The following is a 12,566-nucleotide window of genomic DNA, read 5'->3' on the forward strand; positions in this document are numbered from 1 at the left end:
GCACCTGCTTTGCAATCGGAAGGTCCCAGGTTCAATCCCTGGCCTCTCCAGGTGGTGCTAGGAAATAATTTGGCCTGAAACCCTGGAGAGCCATTGCTGCCAGTCAGTGTTGATAATACCAGGCTAGACAGACCAAGGGTCTGACCTGGTATAAGGCAGCTTCCTATGTTCCTAAGAGAACTTGGGAAGTTCAGTTCATACAAAATGCAGTGGCCAGAATATTAATGGGGACCACATACAGGTAGGGATGTACAAAAGTCACTTACCTTTTCGAAGGGTGACATTCGCTGTGGGGGGGAGGCGCTCCATCCCTCCTCCCGAAATTCTCTCCAGCCGGCTCCACTCCGCAGAGATTCCATGGAGCCGCCGGCCGGCGCCACCCGCAGCTGGATGTCCGGCCGCTGGGCAGCCTGCAGGGACGCAAATGGCGGCAGTTGTAGCCGCCACCGTTTGTGTCCCTGTATTTTGCCGTGATAGGCGTCATCAATATTTACGTAGCCTATCACGGCAAGCAAATAAACAACAGCGGACGCAAATGGCGGCGGCTATGGCGGCCGCCATTTGCGTTCCCTTTTTTCCGCCGTTTTAGCCTACATAACTATTTACGTAGGCTAAAATGGCGAAAAAAAGGGGGAATGCAAGTGGCGTAGTGGGCGCCATTTGCGTTCCTTTTTTCCCCCGCCGTTGAAGCTGAGTTCAACCTGTTTTTCAGACTTTACCAATTAAGGCAGTATGTGGGGGGCTCACAGGACTGAATGCTCCTTTTATAAATACATTCCTTCGACATAAAACATTAGCATGTTAGGGGAAAGGATTCTAAACCTAGCTTTCTCCTTGAGGTGCTAGTGTTCCATATTTAGGATGTTTTCTTTTCCCAGCTGGGGGTGGGGGGGGGAATTCCATCATGAGAGATACCACCTGCAGTGTAAAATAGTACAACCCAGGAAACAGGTTGATCACTTGACTGTCTGTCTATGAGAACTAGGCCCAAGTAAAACCATCGAGCTCAAAACTGTCAAGTTTGGCTGGCAGGGGTTCTCCAAGGTCTCTTTCCAAGCCTGCTACCTGAAAACGTTTAACAGGAGATGCCAGGGATTGAACATAGTGTTATACACAAGCTCATTACAGTGAGCTCTATCAGTCAGTTATGGTCTCTCTCAATCATATATTTGTCGGGGAAAGTCTGAAGCAACCAAGGAAGGACCTCCAACACAAAATGGCTCTGTTACTCCCCCATCACACACACAGAACTGACAGAACTTCTTCAACGTTCTGCAAAAGGTGTGCACAATGCAAAATGACTGGTGGCTCTTGATGCCCTACCTTCCTTGGCGTCGTACATCCTGGCGTGCCAGTCTTCCTCTCCCAGCACTCGCCACTCTGCCTTGTACCGGAGAATGGGCACTCCACCAGTGGCCTCGGGTTCATCAAACTCCACCTGGGCTGTGCTGGAGTAGGGCTCCACTCTCTCAATGGAAGGTGCAGATGGTGTATCTGTGACAGAAAGGAAGGGGAGATGGAACAATGAGGCTGGATGGCCACCTAGAAATTCAACAGCGGGGGTGGGGGGCAGGGAGAGAAGGAAAGGCATAGAGCAAGCCTGAAATTCCCCCTACCCCGCATTTTCCAACCCATTCACCAGCTAATATTTGCGGTGACCACCATTTTTTCACAGAATGTCACCAGGGCTGAGCATTGCTGGGGAAACACAACGGTAGCTACCAACTCACCAGAGCTCTGTTGAGTTTCATCCCCTGAGATTGTGAAACCCACTCCCAAAATACAAGAGAGAAGGCAATTTTGCCCCCCCTTTCACACACCCTGTCCCAAATTTGGGGCTAACCTTCAAAGGTTTGGCCTAGCCCTAAAATAGACTGTATGCAGCAGCCACTGTGGCACTTGTTAAACTTAATTCATGCCTTACTTTTAAAACTGAGATTACACTCACTGGAGGTGGTGATGGCTGGTCCTGAATCAGTGTGTGTTTGTGAGAGAGAAAGATCTCTCTACACTGAGAGCCAGTGTAGTGTAGTGGTGAGAGTGATGGACTGGGAGCCGGGAGATCCGGGTTCTAGTCCCCACTTGGCCATGGAAGCTCACTGGGTGACTTTGGGCCAGTCACAGACTCTCAGCCCAACCTACCTCACAGGGTTGTTGTTGTGAGGATACAACGGTGAGGAGGATAATGTAAGCCGCCTTGAGTTCCTTGCGAGAGGGAGAAAGGCGGGGTATAAATGCAATAAATAAATAATAAATAAATAAATCTGTACTGCCACTAAACTATCTGTCAAAGCAGGAAACCTTCTGGAACCATCCAAACCTGGATTGGTCCTAGCAAGTCATGTGACAACCCCTGCCCTCTTTTAAGAATCTTCAGGTTGCTTTAGGGCAGGTTGCTTAGCCTGAGTTACTGAGGGACTTGGTTTTTTTGCTCCCCCTTGCCTCATCTTGATTTATTTTATTTTAAGAGATGATTTCTTGTTTCCCTGGAAGACCTGGCAGAGAACCTTCTGAGATTGCTCTCACAGCAATACAAAATAGATTTTTTTGTTTTTAAATGCTATTAATATCAACTTTCGATTAAAGTTACACTAGCAATTAAACAGCAGCTAAAAACAGAAGTAAAAGCTGAAATACATCCAGAATCATCACAAAATAAAACTATCCATTAAAAGGCCAGGAAGATACAATTGTCTTCACCTGCCACCAAAAGGAAAACAAGGCCAGCACCAGCTGAGTGCCCCTGGGGAGAGCATTCCACAACTGGGGGCCACCATGGAGAACTCCCCATCTCCAGTAGCCAACAACTGCACCTCTGATGCAGATTTTCTGCCCATACCTTCCCTGCCCAGTGGCAAAAGCTACTGCATACACCCCTGCTCAAGAAGGTAGCAGAACCCGGTCTGATACTGCCTTTTGATCGCAATCACAGCCTCCTGAACGATCTTCTCTGGCTTTCTTCGAGGGCCTCCAGGGAAACAAAATTTGCCTGGGAAGCATGGAGACAGACTGCGGTTTCCTCTCTCCAAATGGTCCGTAGCGCTCATGTACTCATTCCCTGCACAGCACCCAGAGGGATAGATTGTCCTCTGAGCAGTTAGCAGGGAATATCTGAGAATTCACCAAGATAAGTCCAGATTCCCTTTAAAGAACAGACAGGTGGAGTTAATCATTTAGGGCTGTGGAACATTTTCTGATCAGCTCAGCAGCTCCAGTCAAGCTGGAGAAATCTTTAGAACTGCTCAGTGTAATGTCTTTGGGACTACTAGATGCTCAGCAAGGGAATCTGGGAATTGGTGCAATCAAAATCAATGGGCAGCTATGGAGCAAGCCTGCAAGGCAGAGCAGTAAATGTTGGTAGAATATCATTTAATTTAATCACCACCACCACCATCATGGGAGAAGGGAAAGTTTCTAGATCTCTGTGGGCCACTTGGGTGACTCACCCGCTTGCACGAGGATGAACTCCGAGGACTCCTGGCCAATCCGGTTGACTGCTGTGCAGTTGTAGTTCCCAAAATCATTTTCTGAGTCTGGTGTCACCTGCAAAGGGTAAATCAATTGAAGGAGTGGGGGGATTGGAGGAATCCATATGAGAAAAGGCTAAAATCTTCTGGGACTTTTTCATTTAGAAAAGAAGATGATTAAGCTGGGATAGGATCAACGTTTATAAAATTATGTATTATGCATTTATAAAATTATGCATTCCATGGAGAAAGTGGGTATAAAGAAATCTCTCTCTCTCTCTCTCATATAAAACCAGACCTTGGGGCCATCCAATGGAAGTGAGCAGCAGCAGACCCAGGATGGAGAGAAGGCTGTGCTTCTTCATGTAGCTCGCTATCCTTAATTTATGGAATTTACTGCAAGAAGATGTGGTGCTGGCTCACATGCCTCTAAAAAGGGGTTAGACAAATGTGTGGAGGAGGAGACGTCTGGCCATTAGCCATGATGGATAAATGGAACGATCAATGGAGCAACAGCAGGGGGAGGGCAATTGCTTTTACCCTCTTTTGGAGAGTGTCCTGGAGGCATTTGACTGGCCACTGTAGGAAACAGGATGCTTGATACGATGGACGTTAGTCCGATTCAACAGGGCTCTTCTTATGTTCTTCAACTGCAGACAGACTGAAGCCTGTCTGGGACACTGACTTTCCAAGCCTTAAATTCAGTGCAGCTTTACAGCTGTTGGGATCACTGTGTTACTATAATATAGCCCCTGCCACTGAAATTTGAATACAAGCTACATTTGTCCCTTTTAAGTCTCCATTGTAGTTTGTTGATGATATTCAGCAGCAAACTGCAGATTTTTTTGGTGGAGCAGCAGTGGCAGGAGTATGGCCTGTGGAAGATGGGGGGGGGGGGCAGAAAGTGGCCCCTACACCCCTTGAGGTTGCCCACCGCTGCCATACAGCAACTGGTCAGGGCGGCTTAAAGACATGCTATGGTTGGTCTTAAGCCTGACTGTGTTGTGTTTGGTCAATAATGGCAGTGTTCACTTAAACAAAGCCTTGTGGGATTTTCCTTCAGTGGAAGGCCCGTACTGCTCTTTTCTTCTTGATGTCCACTTTTTCCCTCTAAGGAGGGCTACATACGGTCGAGCCAAGCTGTCTTCCTCTGTGGGATGAGGAATGTACTCTGCATCTCCTGAATCTATATGTATCTATCCATTCCATCTTCACACTCGGCAGGGAGCCATAGGCCTCACCTCCAGATAACTAGCAGTCGGTGTGTTGTAGATTCTGATGTTGCTGTAGTTGGAACTTGGCAGCAGCTGCCCATCCCGGAACCAAGAGATGACAGCACTTGGGTAAGCAAATACCTCGCAGGTGATGTTCACCTGGTTGCCTTCCCAGGTGTAAACAGCAACAGGTCCCTGCAACTTCGGGGCATCTGGAACAAGGAGAGAACAGTCTGTTTAGGAGAGTCAGAGCCAGGAACACCAAAGAGCCCCTCCAGAGATGTACTGGAATATGTCCCGCTGCCACTGCTCCCCAGCTGCTAGTAGCCAGCCCTCCGCTTAATAGAGAGCTTAGGCTATTGGGCGGTATAGAAATGAAACGAACGAACAAACAAACAAACAAACAAATAATACCATGCAAGGACAACCAGTCTTCAATCCTATTGGGTTTAGAAACCCTGACAGGATCCAAGGAGCCAGCGATTCACCTGCTGCTGTTCATTGGGAGCATAAGAGCAGTCCTGGTGGATCAGGCCAAAGATCCCTCTTGCCCAGCATCCTGTTCCCAACTGTGCATAGCCTCTTGCAGCTCACAAGCAGGGCCATGGAAGCAACAGGCTCCCTTGTTGTTTGTTCCCACTCATCCATAATTCAGTGGGATGCTGCCTCGGAACGTGGAACTTTCATTGAATGATCATGGCTTAAAGCAGGAGTGTCAAATGTCTTTCTGCCCGAGGGCAGAAGCTCTCGGGGAGTGCACACCAGTAGTGGGCAGGACCGAAGACCAAAGAGGGTGGGGCCAAAATACCAAAAATACCACCATATTTTAGCTTAAGGGTGCAATCCTATGGCCGTTAGACAGCAGCTAGACTAGGGATGGTGCAGGTGCCCGATTCAGTCTGGGAATCCGACAGACCCACTCCTGCCTGCACCCCTGAGTAGGGATGTCAGAGAATTTCTCCACGAATCTCGGGGAGGCCGAATGCCAGCGCATTCGGCCCCCCGAAATTGGTGGAGAAACGGTCTGCCCCCCCCCGCCCCCCCCCCGGGACGGGACTTACCTTATGCGACTGTCCCTGGCGGCGGCGGCTCGGGCGGCGGTTTGGTGGTGGCGGCGGCCGGTCTTCCGACTGGCTGCCGCCGCCACCATTTCCAAGCTAAAACAAAACAAAACAAAAAACTGCCGCCGCCGCCATTTCCAAGTGAAAAAAACAACAAAAAACCGCGCGTACGCAAATGGCAGCGTTCCTTATTTTGGCACGTGTAGTCTACGTAACGTAGACTACACGTGCCAAAATAAGGAGCGCAAATGGCGGCACCCATGGTCGCCCCCATTTGCGTACGCGCGGTTTTTTGTTGTTTTTTTCACTTGGAAATGGCGGCGGTGGCGGTTTTTTGTTTTGTTTTAACTTGGAAATGGTGGTGGCGGCAGACTACGGCAAAAATAAGGGGAACGCAAATAGCCCATGGGTGCCGCCATTTGCGTACGCGCGGGTTTTTTTTCCCACTCAGCCGTGATAGGCTACGTAAACATTTACGTAGCCTATCACGGCTGGCTGCAGGGACGCAAACGGCGGCGGCTACAGCCGCCGCCATTTGCGTCCCGGCAGGACAGATTCACGGCCGGAGGGACGGGGCGCCTCCCCCCCGGCCAGAATTTCGGGTGGGAGGGACGGGGCGCCTCCCCCCCCCGGCCAGAATTTCAGGGGGGAGGGACGGGGCGTCTCCCCCCACCAGCCAGAATTTCAGGAGGAGGGATGGAGCGCCTCCCCCCCACCACAAATCACCTTTCAGGTTCAGGTAAGTGACTTTCGTACATCCCTACCCCTGAGTCCCGCTTGCTAAGACCCTGACCCTGCTTGCACCCTGCCCATGCTCGGCGAATGGCCTGCACTCACCCCAGCTACCTTGTTGAGCTTCGTGGTTGCTGTTTTTTGAGAACTAAAATGGCGGTCACAAAAATGCGCAAATTTGCACACATGTGAAAATGCATATTTTTGTGAATGCGCGTATTCAATTATGCAAAATATGCATTTTTGCGAATGCGCATTATTTCTGTATGCATATTTCTGTATCTGAATGCACATTATTTCCCCAAAATACGCATTTTCACACACACACTAATGTGTGCCTTTGCAAAAATGCACATTTTGCACATGAGAATATGCACACTCGCAAAAATGCTCATTTTCGCTCATACAAAAACATGCATTTTTGCGGTCGCCATTTTATTTTTATTTTAATGGCAACCGCGGAGCTCGTTGAGGCTGCTGGGGTGAGTGTGGGCTGCTTGCCGAGTGTGGGAGGGGCTTGAGCGTAGTTCAGGGACCGGTGAGTGGGGACAGGGGCCGAGCGGGTGTCCTGAGAACCTGGACAGGGGTGAGTTCGCACATCCCTAGGCTAGACAGCCATAGGATTTTTCATTTTCTGGGAACCGGGAGCCGAGCTTGGAGCTAGCGCTCTGAGGTTGGATCCCAGAAAACGGCCTCCCCCGCCCCCTCATAGGCAGCATGGTTCATTCCTGGCTCCACGCTTGTAAGAGGAGCATGGAGTGGGGGAAAAGGGAGCATTCTTGGAGGTGGGAAGGGGACAGCGGAAGCACCGTTTCGATGCTCCCTATGCACCATCCGGCCTCCACCCCCCTTGCCCCTGCTCCAAGGTGCCCTGGCTAGACAGCCGAAATTGGTCATTTACTCGCAAATGCAGGGCAGCCAGAGCATGGAGGAGAAGATCCCCTCCGTGCTCTGCCTACCCTGTATTGGATAGTCAGTCGCCTCTAAGTTTGGAGGCGGCCGACTATCCCCATAGGATTGCACCCTAAAGCTCTTACTCCAAGAAACTAAACCTCAGGAAAGGGATTTCAACTTTTAGAATGGCGAAAAAAACTGCACAAAGACCACCAAACCATCAGTGGTTGAGAGGAAATGTTGGGGCCAGTGAAACAGGTGTGGCCATCTGGGGAACCCCTAGAAAGCCAGATTGGGATCACAGGAGACTGGGATTTGATTCTGCATCCCTGGCTTAAAGCCATCAACAAATCTGACCTTCATGAATTTGGGAGAGGGAGAGCTAGATTTTTCAGGGGGTTCTCTTGGCTTCTTGAATCTCTTGTTTGATTTGATTCCTGCCACATGCCCATTACAAAAATCAGTATGAGTTGGGATAAAAGACTGGTTGTCTGACTGTGCTTTCTATCTCCTCCTGTCTCACCACCCCTCACCCCATCTATTCTGCAGAAGCTTATCCCCTACCAGCCCCCACATCACTGTGACACTCTCCCATATTTATGACTCCTGCTCCCCACACCCAGAGTGACACTACCACCCTAAAACTGCTCCCTGCTTCCCTCTGCAAATTACACACCAATATCCTGTGAGCCTGGGTGCTGGGGAAGAAGGCAGGAAAGTGGAAGAATTTCTGTGCGGGGGCGATGGTGAATGTACCCACTTACACTGAACCTCCAGGTACATGGCTTGGGAATCTTGCCCTATGGTGTTGCTGGCTATGCAGATGTACTCCCCAGCATCCGTGTACTGGATGTCTTTCAGTGTCAGAGAAGACACCCGCGCATGACTGCGTACCACGATGCGCCCATCCAGGGTCTAGCAGGAAAAGAAAGTAAAAGTTTAGAAGATAGGTTGTGGGTGGATGAAGGCGCATTCAGAGAAAACAGGGAATGGTTGGTAATCCGGCAAATGGCATTTCAGCAACCAATCCCTGTGCCTTACCTACCCCCCTCCATTGTTTTGACACCAAAAGCTGCCACCTGCATTCCACATGGAGGTTGTGATGCTCTCCTCATTGCCTGATGAATGAATTAGGGCTGAGCTGACATTAATCTACATTCACAGCCTTCTTAGCAGGACGCAGACTTGAACTCCCTCCCCGCCCTTTCGTAAGTGGTAGAGAGATGCAAAGAATCAACCCATTGTGCTTTCTATCTACCCTCCTCATCCAATTTACATTCAAATTTATTTCATCTGTGGTCGTTCACAGCCATGATGGTCACCGCCATTTTGCCTTTCCAGCACTGGGCTGCAGTAGAGCACAGGAAGGGCAGGGAACTGTGCCCGTGTTGCCTAGGCAACTGGATGGCTCTCCCAATCTCCTGGCAAAATGGCCGCAATCACTGTAGTTGCACAACCCCCCACAACCCAATAAACTGTTTTTTTTGTTGCTGAGAGGGTTTCACACCCCCTAAACCTCATGATACTTTGTCTCAGCCCTGGCATGATCATGCGTATGAGCAATGAGGGGTTCAATGGGGTCCCACACTAGAGAGCAGTTGGGCCGGTCTCTGTGCTTCCACATTACCCTGTAGGCTCCAACTGGGCCTGGATTAATTGCAGCTGCAACCAACAGGTCTGGAAACTCCAAAAATCCCCCCCCACACACACACATGCTAGTTATGCCAAAGCCACTCATACGGAGCTCCTTGCTGGATCAGACCGAAGACTGTCAAGTCCAAAATCCTATTTCTCACACCAGCCAGCTAGATGCCTCTGGGAAGCCCACAGACAGGGCATGAAGATAACCGGGGAGGCTGCGTTTCCTTAGCAACTGGTTCTCAAAGGTAGCCTGCCTCTGACCATGGAGGATCCATTTAAATAGCTAATGGCCACTGACACACTTGAAGAAAATAGGAGGGAAAAGAACACACACAGACACCAATGATAAAAATTGTAGGCTGATATTAAAAAAAAAAAAGCAATACATTTCCAGCAAAGAAATACAAAAGCAACATCTACTGGAAAATAGGTTATCAATAAAAATGCAACCCTCCAAAATAAGGGCAGTGGGTTTATACATTTACCCCATTCAGGGTGGAAAGGCATTAAGAGGCTGAGAATCCCCTTTTCATCTGCAGCTGCATCAGCATTCCATAATATGCACATCAAAAGCAGTACTTGTGGCCTGAAGAGGCTTGCACCCGCTACAAAGGGAAGGCACATTCAACTGGATGCCCAGTTTTATCATCCGTTGCCTTGGCAATGGATGCACAAGGAAGGTGACTCAGGATGTCTTTCTTGGGTACACATGCATATACACACCAAGATGGGGGCCTTGCAGCTATGGATAACTTACACCCCACGAAAATCAGCCCAAACTGCTAAGGGTATCATATGAAGGAACCACCTTGAATAAAAATTCATTACCAGTGACCAGTAGGGACAGATCTAAGAGTCAGTTCACATGGGACAATTCTTTACATGCATTATCCCTTCCATATAGGAAATATGCATGGGTTTGCTTCCATGCATGTGCAGGAAAGCTACAATTAGCCATGGCTTCCACATATGCACATTTGGCCAAAAGGTTATGCATAATCATGGGTTCCAGCTACCCACCATTTCCTTTCCTTTCCTTACACTGCCTCCCCTCCTTTTGGATGGGGTCAAAACATCAGAAATGCAAATGAAACATCCGGTCTTGGGCTTTGTGTGTGTGTGTGTGTGTGTGGGCAATGTATATTTCGTGCATTGCCTCCTCCTGAAACTTATTTCCCTTTCTTCTATTCCTTTGACAAACAGATAAATATTGGATAATAGCAGATAGATGATAGATAGATGATAGATAGATAGATAGATAGATAGACAGACAGAAGATAGATAGATAGATAGATAGATAGATAGATAGGATGTGCCTGATCTTGTCTGATCTCGGAAGCTAAGCAGGGTCAGCCCTGGTTAGTACTTGGATGGGAGACCACCTGGGAATCAGGCTTCCTGCATTGAGCAAGGGGTTGGACTCGATGGTCTTGTAGGCCCCTTCCAACTCTATGACTCTCTATGAAGTCTATATGAAAATAGATAGACAATCATGCTAGGTAGGAGGGAGCAAAGGAGTTTACAAGGCTACAACCGACAGTCCCCCAAACACAGTGGATGTTTACCAGCTCAAGAGAATCTTTCTAGAATCTTTTCAAGAAAAGACGAATTAAAGACAACTTAGACATGATGACAGAGATGTGTGAATGCATCTCTGATATCTTTTCTTTCTCTGTCTAAAAGGCCCACAGTGCATGGAAAAGGAGTTTAATTGAAATCATCCCTTTCCCCTGGAGCTCCTGTTAACTATGGAGGAGAAAACAAACAGACATTTGCAAAGTGCCTAAATATTTTCCCCTCTGTCGCTAACAGCAGCTCTAGAGGAGGCAGCATTTAGATCTGGGAAATGATTAAACTCGGCCCCAATCCAAATCAGGCTCCCCCCATGACTTCTGGTGAAATGTGAAAGATGTTGGAGAGGCCCTTGTGGACCTCCAGCATCACATCTAGTTTGGCCTGTAGTAACTTGCTATCAATAATCCTAAGTAATGCACTCTTGCTTAAGAATGTAAGAAGGGCTTCTCATCAGGCCAAGTTCCCCACTTAGTCAGGCATTGAATCCCAGCAACCAGTAGGCATGAGGTGGTCCATCAGGTAACAGGCCAGTAGTCCAGTGGTAGACAACGGTCTACTTTCTGCCCATCCTTATTGTGGAAGGTTCCGAAACAGTCCACAGTACAAAGACCTTAGCCCCCTTTACCCCACTTATTTTTTGCACTGCATGAGAAGACAAGGCTAAAAGAATGGCTCCATCCTGGCAGGTCCCTTGTGGGGTTGGAGTGCAGTCTACCTTCTCCCTCCTGCCTCCTCATCTGTGAGAGACAAGACCTAGAGATGGGGAAAGGTCATCCTGCTGGGTTCCCATCAGAATAAGATCTTTTTCTTTAAACTCTTGCCATGGATAAAGAAAATATGAAGAGACAGGGGGAGGGACTAAGATCTCCAGCAGGATGTTTGTTTTGCTCACATAAGGTAGAGTATGGAACTCATAAACAACAGCTAAAAAAATTGTAAGTGGAGCCCACCGTTTCTCGCACAACACTCCTTCAGTCCTCTGGTTGGAGAATCAGACCCAGTTTGTTTGTCATGACTACCCATGGTTTGTTTAAACCCTGGTTAGTCATGAACAAGCAGAAGCAAGTGAGTGTTTTGGCTCCCACCCGCCCACTCCTGCTGAGCTAAACAATCCAGGGATACGCTGTCCCTGGGTTATTCAGCATGATGTCTGAACCCACTCATTGTGGGTTCTTGGGAGAGGGACAACCCAGCGTTGTCACCCAAGAACAAGACATGGGTAGTTGTTGTTGTTTTACCATGGAATTTTATTTTGAAACAAGATTAACAAAATTAAGGCAACAAAAAGAACCTGCATAATAATAAATCACAGTCACCAAAACCCCCCAAGGGAATTCACTAATTATAAATCTACGTAGGAGCTCAATTTCTAATGAAACTAAAAATTCCAGTTCCATAACATATGAAAGGAATATGTGCAGGTGTATGCCATTTTGTGTATTTGTGAATAGTATGCAGAAAAAAAATATAGGCACCTGTATTTTGTTGGAACTTTATCAAAAGTTTGAAGTGCCTCAGCAGAGGAAATGAATAGAAACCATGGTGTCATAATATCATTCTTCACATTAGGATGCCTTGCTCGCTGCACTTGCTGAGTAAGTTTATACATATGCATAGTCTCCCAAATTGTATTAATCCACTGCTCTTTAGTTGGTTGCTTTGGAGACTTCCAGTCACAAGCTATACATAACTTTGCAGCTGCATACAATTGCCCAAGAAGGTCTTTATGCAGGAATCCAGGATACTGGGTTTAAAAAAATGAAGCAGCATTGCTTTAGGAGCTACCAATGGTCTAATATGAAGACATTCCTGACAGTAATCAGCAACCATGTTCCAAAATTCCTGCACTGTAGAACATTCCCACCAAAGATAAAGTATGAGCCAATATGACCACACCCCTTCCAAAAATATTGACAGTAATTTGGATGTATTAGGTGAAGCCTTGTAGGAGTAATGTACCTCCCACTCAGAACTTTGTATTG

At 47.9% G+C, this 12,566-nt stretch overlaps 1 protein-coding gene across 3 annotated transcripts in view; it reads right to left on the reverse strand.

Annotated features, from left to right (window-relative positions):
• Window positions 1-12,566, reverse strand: part of NCAM1 (neural cell adhesion molecule 1) — a 291,075-nt gene that overhangs the window by 57,916 nt on the left and 220,593 nt on the right. For all 3 annotated transcript variants that reach the window (XM_084803474.1, XM_084803473.1, XM_084803475.1), the window contains exons 9-12: window positions 8,133-8,283; window positions 4,709-4,893; window positions 3,447-3,543; window positions 1,324-1,494 (exon numbers count right to left, since the gene is read on the reverse strand). In XM_084803474.1, the coding sequence (XP_084659600.1) occupies window positions 1,324-1,494; window positions 3,447-3,543; window positions 4,709-4,893; window positions 8,133-8,283 (604 nt within the window). The remainder of the gene's footprint in view (window positions 1-1,323; window positions 1,495-3,446; window positions 3,544-4,708; window positions 4,894-8,132; window positions 8,284-12,566) is intronic.

This window comes from Heloderma suspectum, chromosome 6 (assembly GCF_057233095.1).
Source record: "Heloderma suspectum isolate Gila_16-S chromosome 6, 16-S_ref, whole genome shotgun sequence".
In the NCBI taxonomy this organism is placed as follows: domain Eukaryota; kingdom Metazoa; phylum Chordata; class Lepidosauria; order Squamata; family Helodermatidae; genus Heloderma; species Heloderma suspectum.